This window comes from Cannabis sativa, chromosome 7 (genome assembly GCF_029168945.1).
Source record: "Cannabis sativa cultivar Pink pepper isolate KNU-18-1 chromosome 7, ASM2916894v1, whole genome shotgun sequence".
NCBI classification, from domain to species: Eukaryota; Viridiplantae; Streptophyta; class Magnoliopsida; order Rosales; family Cannabaceae; genus Cannabis; species Cannabis sativa.
The window spans coordinates 269,971-281,618 of record NC_083607.1 but is presented as its reverse complement, the minus strand read 5'-3'; the positions used below and the strand labels follow the sequence as shown (position 1 = coordinate 281,618).

The 11,648-nt window shown below is 33.0% G+C and overlaps 1 protein-coding gene across 1 annotated transcript; it reads left to right on the top strand.

Annotated features, from left to right (window-relative positions):
* Positions 1–4,579: 4,579 nt before the first annotated feature.
* On the top strand, positions 4,580–10,014 carry LOC115697110 (carbamoyl-phosphate synthase large chain, chloroplastic). The gene is made up of 3 exons (XM_030624014.2): positions 4,580–6,225; positions 7,442–8,134; positions 8,232–10,014. The coding sequence occupies exons 1-3, from the start codon at positions 4,879–4,881 to the stop codon at positions 9,795–9,797; spliced, it is 3,606 nt and encodes a 1,201-aa protein (XP_030479874.2). The 5' UTR covers positions 4,580–4,878; the 3' UTR covers positions 9,798–10,014.
* Positions 10,015–11,648: the final 1,634 nt, after the last annotated feature.

Below are 11,648 nucleotides of genomic sequence, written 5' to 3'. Positions count from 1 at the left end.
GATTACAACGACCAGGCTAGACTTCGTTGATGCGTTGTGTGGCGAAGCGGCGGCTTGCTGCTTGGCGGTTGAAACAGCTTTGGATCTTAAGGCTAATTTTATTATTGTGGAGAATGATTCGAGTGTGGTGATCAATGCTCTTACTGGGAAGGAGTCTCAATGGGCGCTTGAGAACTACATCTCCTTTTGTAATAGATCTTCTCCTTTATTTTCTAGTTGTGTTTTTTCTTATGTTAGCCGAACCTGTAATTTTGCGGCCCATAACGCGGCCAAGTGGGCGTTCACCCACAAGACATTTGGTGTTATTCCGGTTTCCTCAATACCGGTCGACCTATTATGTAATGACCGCGCGGTCTAACTGTTTTCATCATTAATATATATATTGCTTCGCTTTTCTTCAAAAAAAAAAAAAAAAGACTTGGAGAAGCAGCGTAGGTGAAAAAATTGAGAAGCAGGAGGCGGTGGAGTCCTGACGCCGAAGATAGTGAAGAAATGAAGAAAAAGAAAAAGAAGAAAAAAAGAAAAAGAGAGAGAGTTTTTTATTTAGGGTTTAATTTAGCATTTTAATTTCAAGATTGATAAAAATTAAAAGGAAGAAGAAGAGAAATTTGGAAGAGGAACTTGGAGTATTGTGACAAGCTCCAAATGAGTTTTTATTTCTATCTCTCTTTTCTTTTAAACTTTGTAATTTTTGCACAATCCATTATGAGTTAATTTTTCTTTTGCTATAATTATTTTATTGACTTGAATTGTGATTTGATATTTTATTGCTATATTTTAGTGAATTGATTTTGTTCATTCAAGCGTGTTTATTGGGCAATTGCTTACTTTTGCTTGATCGTCATTAGTAGGTACTAGCTAATCTTAATTTTGGAAAAAATAGGATTAGTGGAATTGCTTGAATGATGCATGAATATCAACTTGGAAAAGTGTGATTTGTAAATGGCATAGGAATATGTTATTTACCTTGTATGACTTGAAGGAATTATGCTTAAATTGATATTCTTAAAATTAATTAGGCATAGGAATATGTTAATTAATTAGACAATCAAACCATAAATACTTTGGAAAAATGATTATGACATTTTAAATTCCTAGTTGACATCATCAATTTACAACAATACTCATTTGCACCATTATATCGACTTTGTATTTTTAGGCCAATTTAATAATTCTAGCTTGTTTTCTTCATAATTTGTGTTGTTAATTTTTTTTACTTATTCTCATCACTTTATTTTATTTTGTTGAAACTAATTTATGAGTAATTAGTTTTATAAATTAATTTTCAATTTTCAATCCCTGTGGAGACGATACTCGATTTGTCACTTTATTATTTGTTACGATTGCGTGCAAACCAGTTATAATTAAAATAGAACCGGTTCTATAACAGTGTTATAATGAATAAAAACAAATAACACGAAAGAACTCAAACTGGTTATAACTAAAATAGAATCGGTTATATAACATAATGAATACAAACAAGTAACACGCAATAACTCAAACCGATTACAATTAAAAACAAAGAAAAAATCAGTTCCTAGAACACTGAAATATAAATTAAAGACAAACTAGTTTCATAATAAAATACTTCATAACACATAATACCTCATAAAACCGGTTATAATTTTTTTATAAAAAAAAGTAGGGATCAAATGTCTAGGATATAATAAAAATAGAACCGGTTCTATAACATAATGAATAAAAATAAATAACACAAAATAACTCAAACCGGTTATAATTAAAATATAACCGGTTTGACTTTTCTGGCGACGTTGACTTTTTCGTTGACTTTCCGGTGATTTTTTCGACAACTTTTTCGACGAATTTCCGGCGACCGTGATTTTTTCGACAAAACTTATTATTATTTTACAAATATGAGATTTCTACTTTTTTTTTACAAAAATATGACATAAAAAAACCCATATAAATATAAAAAAAAATAAAAAAAATCCATAACCCAATAGTGTTATTTATTTATGCGATAAAAAAATAAGAAAAAATTACGTACAAAGACGAAATTTTAAAATAAATATCATAATTACCGTTAATTATTTAAATGTATAATAGAGCGTTAGTTTTTTAATTTATATTGGACACGTGCATACATATGCAATCTGCATATTATTCTTTTTTTTTTTTTTGAAAGACAATTTGTATATTATTCTATTTTGCTTTAGATTTTAATTATATTGTTTTGCTTTTTTTTTCTCTGTCTTCTAATTATATATACCGGTTAGTTTTTTATTTTCTTAAACAATATATCTATTCATATATTTTTTTTTTATCTTGTATATTTTCAAGCTACAACATTTTTTATTATTATTTTAATAACAATATTCTTTTTAAAATTTTTTGGTCTTGCTATTTTTTTTTTTAAAAAAAAATGTTTGGATTAATTTTATTATTTTTGTTTTTTTTTTCTGAAAGCAATTATTTTTGTTATTTATTGTCTATCTTATAATTTGAAAAGTCTTTTCCAACTACACCAATAATTATTTGAATTTAAAAATTATATTATTGTGAGATACTAAGATGATCATTTTAACAATAGCTAAAGAGTGTTGTTGAAGATGAGGATGATTTTGATTCAGAATGTGATGAAGCACCTATTGTGTTGCCAAAAAAATTAAAGGTTAGTATATTGTTTCTATATTCTGAATAGTGTATTATTTGATTCTTGTTAATATGGATGCACATTTATATGTTTGTTATTTTTTTGTATACAGAGTTGTTTAGTATACTAAGTTGTTCACATTTTGTTTGTGTGTTGTTTAGAGATCTATGTGTAACTTTTTTAGTAAATATTTTGTATGTTAGTGTACTTTTTCGGTTTTTTTTGTTGTTAGTGTAGGTTGTTTAATAGTGTATTTTTTAGTAGTTTTTTTTGTTTACCGAGTTCTATAATTTACTGAGTAGTTTATTTTTTTGGTATATTTTCTTGTTATTCAAATGTTACAGTTTATTGTACAGTTTCTTAATGTATGGTATATATATTTAGTTTTTTTGTTTTTAATGTGTTTATGATTTAGTAGTCTTCCTTTCTATTTACTTGTGTTTTGCTTAGTTTTTTTTTGTGGACACCAACTGTTTGGAAATTTGTTTCTGAGAGTGCCCGTAAAGAAATTTTTGGTTTACTGAGTAGTTTATTTTTTAGGTATATTTTTTTGTTATTCAAATGTTATAATTTACTGTACAGTTTCTTAATGAATGGTATATATATATATATATTTAGTTTTTAGATTTTTTAGTGTGTTTTTTTGTTTTTAATGTGTTTGTGATTAATTTATGATTTAGTAGTTTTTTTTGCTTTAATTTTTGTTGCTATACTATTTAGTTTACTGGTTGGTTGCTCTTTGTTGATGTTATGGTGAATATTTGCTAGTGGATTTATCTATAATTAAGTATTTTTGATTTGATTAAGGTCATATTTCTCAGTAGAAAGTTTAGTCAATTAATTGTTTTGTATATCTTTCTTGAGAAAAGGATTTTGTTCTACTGAGTTTAATGCATGAAGAAATGAAGAAATATAAACCAGTATTCAATACTATAATTACTGTTGTCATCTTATTATATGGTTATGTGTATGTTTGTGTTTATATGCTTTTAGAATTAAAATTCAAGAGAAAATGAAGAGAATAGATTATTAGGATTAAAATTCCTCATCTTATGATTTTTAGGATCCCATAAAGCTGTTTTTTATATTTTTAGATGTGTATAAGGTTAAGAATTCTCTCGAACTAACATAGTAATTTTGGTTTACTTATTAGTTTCTTTTTAAATGATAGTTTTCTTGTATTACTGATGTATTACTTTTTATTTTTAAATTCATTATTTCAGTATATAGTTTACTTGTTAGTTTCTTTTTAAATGTTTTATGTTTGTTTCTAAATTTTCTTACAGGTTTGGGATTTTTACTTGAAACCAGATGATAGATTTTGTGGAAAAATCATATACTGGTTTAATGTGGGTGTTATTGCAGAAATCAAGGGTAGATTGACTACTAAGCAACTTACTATGTTTCAAGAATCCTGTTTTGGGCATTTTCTAGATCTTGAGGAGTGCAACATGCAATCTCAAGTTATACACACTGCTTTGTGTAGGGAGGTTCATCAGGCAAATGTTAAGGAAATTTGGTTTGATTTTGGTAATTCTAGGACTCGATTTGGGTTAGGTGAATTTGTTGATCGAAGCTTTTGTCAAGCTTTAATGGTGTTTTGTTTTTGCAGGTTCGAAAGTTGCAGAGCTTCAATGGTGTTTTGAATTTTTGAAGGTTTCTTTTTGATTTTTTTTTTGTTCTCAAATGGTTTTATACGGTTTGGCAGTACGATACGCACGGGTTGATCCAATTTTTTATGGTTCGGTAGGAATTTTTTTCCTAAATTTCGGTAGGGATATACGTATATATGGTATTTTTGTTTTTTTCGGTAAGTGTAAGATTAATATGTTAATTTGGTATATTAGTAAAAATTGCCCAAAAAATAAACATATTTATGAAAATTTCCCTTTCCTTAAGGACTTCCACCACAACAATTCGGGCTGGGCCTAAAAAATAAGGAGGGCCAATGGCCTAACGTAACAAAACAAAACGAAATAATGAAAGAAAAACCCTAGTAATCTTTAACACACTAGTGTTGTTTGGAGTTTGAGTAGTACTATACTATTACTTTACTCAAAATCAAAACACAACACTCTGTACTCTGTAGTAGTAGCAGTAGCAGTAGCAGTAGTACCTAAGTACCATTTCCACCATTAACCTTAACTCTCCACCTCAAATCAATAATATTCTCTTTGTTTTTTTAGCTCAAACCTCAAACCTCAAACCTCAAAGCCTTTTCTGTTATATTTACACTCAGAGAAGAGATAAGAGATAGATAGAGAATGAGCCATTGTACAATGAATCACTGCAATTATGTCTCTTCAAAATCATCGACCCTTTTCTCCTCTTCCCTCTATTCCTCTAAAGCCAACACCTTTCGATTGTTGTTTGGCTCCACTAAGCTCCCAGGACCAAGAAAGGCCTCTTCTTCTACTGCTGCTTTGAAGCTTCGTCCATGGGGTCCGATTACTCAATTTGCTCGACTGGAGAACAAGACTCAAAGAGTCAACTTGGTGAGGAGTGAGAAGGTGGCAACGGAGGCGCCACCTTCCAAAGTTGGGAAAAGAACGGACTTGAAGAAGATTTTGATATTGGGGGCTGGACCCATTGTGATTGGGCAAGCTTGTGAGTTCGATTACTCGGGTACTCAAGCTTGTAAGGCTTTAAAGGAAGAGGGTTACGAAGTGATTTTGATTAATTCAAATCCGGCTACCATTATGACTGATCCTGACCTTGCTGACCGGACTTACATTACTCCGATGACTCCGGAATTGGTGGAACAAGTTCTTGAAAAGGAGAGACCTGATGCATTGTTGCCCACTATGGGTGGCCAAACAGCTCTGAACTTGGCTGTGGCTTTAGCTGAGAGTGGTGCTCTTGAAAAATATGGGGTTGAGTTAATTGGAGCTAAGCTTGAAGCCATTAAGAAAGCTGAGGATAGGGAGTTGTTTAAGGAGGCAATGAAGAACATTGGCATAAAGACTCCACCTTCAGGGATTGCAACAACTCTTGATGATTGCTTTGAAATTGCTAATGAGATTGGTGAGTTTCCTTTGATCATTAGGCCTGCTTTTACATTGGGTGGTACTGGTGGTGGGATTGCTTACAATAGAGAGGAATTTGAGACTATTTGTAAGGCAGGGCTTAATGCTAGTTTGACTACTCAAGTTTTGGTTGAGAAATCTTTGTTGGGTTGGAAGGAATATGAGCTTGAGGTTATGAGAGACTTGGCTGACAATGTGGTTATCATTTGTTCTATTGAGAATATTGATCCAATGGGAGTTCATACTGGGGATTCTATTACTGTTGCTCCAGCTCAAACTTTGACTGATAAGGAGTACCAGAGGTTGAGAGACTACTCCGTAGCGATAATTCGGGAAATTGGAGTTGAATGTGGTGGTTCTAATGTGCAGTTTGCTGTTAATCCAATCGATGGCGAGGTGATGGTGATTGAGATGAACCCGCGAGTGTCTCGCTCTTCAGCTTTGGCTTCTAAGGCTACTGGTTTTCCTATTGCTAAGATGGCTGCTAAGTTATCAGTTGGTTATTCATTGGATCAAATTCCAAATGACATTACAAGGAAGACACCTGCCAGTTTTGAGCCTTCCATAGATTATGTGGTGACAAAGGCAAGTATAGTTTCTTCTTATTTTTATACATATGTGTGTGCTGTATGTACATTTTTTAATTCACATTTACTCAAATATTCAAACTCTTTTGCTGAACTAATTTTCACTTTGCTGCTAAGGTAAACAGTTTCAACTTTCAATAGGGTCTATTTGGTTGTGGTACTTTGTGGATGATAAATGTAATTATATAATGTATATATGTTTGTTCTAAATATTGAGGGTGCTTAGTGCTCTTCTGTTGAGACAACAGCAGATATTGAAATAGGTTTATGTGTAAATTGGGTATTGACTGAAACTTGTATTGTCCTGGTGCTGCAGTTGCTACTTTATTAAATTTAAATGCCTTGTGTTTTGTCTATGACAATGATTGCCTTTTTCGTTTTATAGTAGAGTGGCATAATTAAACTTGTAAGTTTGTAGGGGATGGTGATAGGTAGTTCTTATTTTTAAGTTAGACTGTTTAGTGCTGGGGTTAACCTCATTTTTTGCATTGAAACTTTGAGCAAAATTTCATTTTGTTAATGCTTTTTAAGAGAAAACAAATTCTCTGCTTTGAATGTCTGTCTAACTCTCTCTCTCTCTCTCTCTATATATATATATATATGTATATATCAGAGGTTAAAATTATTGTTGGTAATAGAGTCACTCACACATTTATTTATTTGTTGTTCAATGATATGCACAAATCTGTTTTTCTTCTTTTTTTTTTCAAGAGTAAAGGAGGTTTACCACTTCTCTAAGGCTTTTATCTTGTTTTTCTTCTTATTATCAAGTAATGTTTTCTTCTTTTTTTCAGTTGTATTTATTAATTCTTTTTAAAGCCTTCGGCGGTTCAACTTTAGTTAGCGCCCATGGTTTTAGTAGTTTTCAAAGGTGGCAATATGATTTAACATCGAATAATAAATATAGAAGAAAACACAAACAAATAACTGAATCTGATGATTTAGTTGATGTCGTGGTACTCTGGAATAGATCATAGCTTTTGATGTCTCGTAAGAAAATTGCGCATTTGTTTATAAGCTATGTGCTGTGTCTTATCAATAATTTAACAAAAAAATATGTTTTTATCAAATACCATAAATGTCAGGTTTATTTTGATTTTCATGGGCATCTATCAAATTTGAATTGGTATTTTCTGCATGGTGGGACTGAAATTGTCAATATACATATTGTTATTCTTTCTTTTACTTATTTTTCTCCAATGTTCATCATGCAGATCCCTCGATTTGCATTTGAAAAGTTTCCTGGTTCACAGCCAATACTGACGACACAAATGAAATCTGTTGGTGAATCAATGGCACTAGGCCGAACATTCCAAGAATCCTTCCAGAAAGCAGTGAGGTCTTTGGAATGTGGTCACTCTGGATGGGGCTGTGGTAAGATAAAGGAACTTGATTGGGACTTGGACCAGTTGAAGTATAGCTTACGTGTTCCTAACCCAGATCGAATTCATGCTGTATATGCTGCCATGAAGAAGGGAATGAAGATAGATGACATTCATGAACTGAGTTACATTGACAAATGGTTCCTCACCCAGCTTAAGGAGCTGGTAGATGTAGAACAGTTCCTTTTGGCTCGAAGCTTGTCAGATCTAACGCAAGATGATTTCTATGAAGTGAAAAGAAGAGGTTTCAGTGATAAACAGATTGCTTTTGCCACCAAGTCGACTGAGACAGAAGTACGACAAACTAGGCTATCTCTAGGTGTTGCTCCAGCATACAAGCGTGTGGATACTTGTGCTGCTGAGTTTGAGGCTGATACTCCTTACATGTATTCTTCATATGATTTTGAGTGTGAATCATCTCCCACCCAAAGCAAGAAGGTTTTGATTCTTGGTGGTGGACCGAATCGAATTGGTCAGGGGATTGAATTTGACTATTGCTGTTGCCACACATCCTTTGCTCTTCAGGTTTGTGCTCTTTTTTCGATTATGTTTGTTTATTCCTTATGATTTTTGGTTCTATCTGATTTTGTAAATGTTTTGCTTGTTCTTTCATCCTTTTCAGAAAGCAGGTTATGAGACAATTATGATGAATTCAAATCCCGAAACAGTATCTACAGATTATGACACGAGTGATCGTCTGTATTTTGAACCACTGACTGTTGAAGATGTGCTAAACATTATTGATTTGGAACGTCCCGATGGCATCATTGTGCAGTTTGGGGGTCAAACACCCCTAAAGCTGGCTCTACCAATTCAGAAGTACCTAGATGAGCATAAGCTTAAATGTGCTAGTGGTGATGGGAATGTACGCATTTGGGGTACCACACCGGATTCAATAGATGCAGCAGAGGACAGAGAAAGGTTTAATGCAATTCTCAAGGAATTAAAAGTTGAACAGCCGAAAGGAGGAATTGCCAAAAGCGAAGCTGATGCTCTTGCTATTGCAGCGGAGATTGGGTATCCAGTTGTTGTCCGTCCTTCATATGTTTTGGGTGGTCGGGCTATGGAAATTGTCTATAATGACGAAAAACTTGCGACCTACCTTGAAAATGCTGTAAAGGTTGACCCCGAACTTCCCGTGCTTATTGACAAGTATTTGTCAGATGCCATTGAGATTGATGTTGATGCACTTGCTGACTCTTATGGAAATGTTGTCATTGGCGGAATAATGGAGCACATTGAGCAGGCTGGGGTTCATTCTGGTGACTCCGCATGCTCACTTCCGACAAAAACCATCCCATCTTCTTGCTTGGAGACAATCAGGACATGGACTATACAATTGGCTAAGAGACTTAATGTGTGTGGCCTCATGAACTGTCAATATGCCATTACAGTGTCTGGAGATGTGTTCTTACTTGAGGCGAATCCTCGTGCTTCTCGTACAGTTCCTTTTGTGTCCAAGGCGATTGGACATCCGTTGGCTAAATATGCTTCACTTGTTATGTCTGGAAAGTCTCTTTACGACTTAAATTTCACTGAAGAGGTAATCCCTGCTCACATGTCGGTAAAGGAAGCCGTTCTTCCATTCGAGAAGTTTCAAGGTTGTGATGTATTACTAGGGCCCGAGATGCGTAGCACTGGTGAGGTGATGGGTATTGATTACGAGTTTCCCATTGCATTTGCCAAGGCTCAAATTGCAGCTGGACAGAAGCCACCGCTATCTGGCACAGTTTTCCTGAGCTTAAATGACTTGACCAAACCTCATCTTGAAAAGATTGCAAAGGCCTTCCAAGGGCTTGGATTTAAGATTGTTTCAACTTCAGGAACAGCTCATGTCCTTGAATTATCAGGCATCCCAGTGGAACGAGTTCTGAAGTTGCACGAGGGTCGACCACATGCTGGCGATATGGTATCCAATGGGCAAATCCAGTTAATGGTGATCACAAGCTCAGGTGATGCACTAGATCAGATCGATGGACGACAGCTGAGGAGAATGGCTCTAGCTTACAAGGTTCCCGTAATAACAACCATCGCTGGAGCTTTGGCAACTGCAGAGGCGATCAAGAGCTTGAAGACCAACACCATTAAGATGATTGCTCTTCAGGACTTCTTCAATGTCGAGTCCAAAACTCCCAACACTAGTAGTAAGACCTTCTCTACTGTACAGACACAGAGTGCCCAGTACTAGTAGTAACACCTTCCTACATTGGTTTGGTTAAAAAGACATTTACTTTATTTTGTTGTCTGAATCTTTTCTTTTAGTGACTAAGTGAATGGTTTTCATCTTCATTGTATAATCAGTTAATCACTTTTGAGTTGAATCTCATCTATTCTGTATTGGGTCTTTGTTCTTAATTCTTACATTTCCCTTAATAGATAAAATAAAAAAGTATTTTAAGTAGCAATTATGCTCTAATAATTTGTTTTAGGATAATGTCAAGTCTAACCAAAAGACCATCTATATATATATATATATAATTCTCCTGATGACATGGCATGTTGAATTATTATGCTCTAATAATTTGTTTTAGGTATGAAGTCTTGTTGAATTATATTTAGTACGAAACCATATTATTTTTGTCATTTTACATGTTGGTTAGAGATGGCCTAAGATGACCACTAATGAAACTTCTAAAGCTTATTTAGAAGTAATCATACCACTATCAGAAGTAGGATCACTTTCTTTTTCTTACTCATCATCTTCTTCTTCTTTGGAGCCCTCTGGAATTTCCACCTTGCTATTTTTGATTTGAAGCAGATATGAAGATCATCATGACATGGATTAGTCTTTATATCGTGTTTTGGTATACTTGGAAGATTGTTAGTTCAGACTAAGCAACACCAAATTTATTCATTACATATATATAATTTCATTTCAACAAATGATATATTCAGAATATATATTTTTTTTTCAGACTAGCTGTTGGAATAATATCTTATAGAATCAGCTGCTTAAAGAGAAGTTGTTGAATAGTTTTATCTTTGTCTAATTGTTTTTTTAGTATTGGTATGCAAAATTGGCATGTACCCAATGAATATGAAATGATGATCTTCAAATAAGGCCATTCTTTTAATATAAATATATTATGCATGTTGAATCTTTCGACTACCTAATAAAGTGTACAACTTCCATCAGTCCATGTTACATGTTATTGTAGAATTTCTTGTACTTTTGCTGTGGTTGAAGTCTATTCTTTAACAGAAACAATGTTTCTTGACAAAACAAGAACCGAAATCTTGTTTTATGAAACTACATTGTGCTCTCCATTTATATTAAAAGTAAATGCTAAACATAGATTGATGAATAAATACTATTTTGAATCCTCTATTTTACAAAAAGTACTAATCAGATATTTTATTTGTTAAATGGACAAATAAAACTGTGTATTTTCAAAATAGTACAAAATTGAGCTCAGGGTGTTATTTTGTATAATTTTGAAAAACACAATGTCTTGATAGGTAATGTTTTCAAAATACAGGATTCAAAATTCTATTTACCCTAAATATATTGATAGATTTCATAGACAATAGATTTTGGATATTGGAAACACAATGCTTTTGTATGAATATTGTTTGTTTTTTAGAAATCGTGAAAATGTTAACACTTTGTGCCAAAAATTTCATTAATGTTGATGCTCAGATTAACATAGTAGCATTCATTCCTTGTGTTATTCTAATTAAAAGTTTTGTAATCTTTGTTGAAGCTAAGCAAAATCTAAACTACATCTTCTGAATCTATGCAAGATGCTATTAGGTGTTGAAATATGCAAGCATGAGAATAGTATTCAAAAGTTTGGTTTTTTACCGGCTAAATCATCATTAATGTTTTCTTGTTTGGTCTCAAACATCATTAACATATCTTGCTAACATAGTCAAGATACTAGGTCTTATAAAATTTGGATGATCATTTTGAAGATCTTCCTTTTTCTGGATAATCTTCATTTCACAATAAGTATGACCAAGAATTAAGAAAAGTTACCAACTTTAAATTAAACTAAATCTTCCCCTTTTTGTGCAAATTGTCAAAAGTTTATCCTTT

Coding starts and splice junctions, on each gene's coding strand:
- LOC115697110 (XM_030624014.2), top strand. CDS start 4,879: ATGAGCCATTGTACAATGAATCACTGCAATTATGTCTCTTCAAAATCA. Junction 6,226..7,441: donor TAGATTATGTGGTGACAAAG/GCAAGTATAGTT, acceptor TTCATCATGCAG/ATCCCTCGATTTGCATTTGA. Junction 8,135..8,231: donor ACACATCCTTTGCTCTTCAG/GTTTGTGCTCTT, acceptor CATCCTTTTCAG/AAAGCAGGTTATGAGACAAT.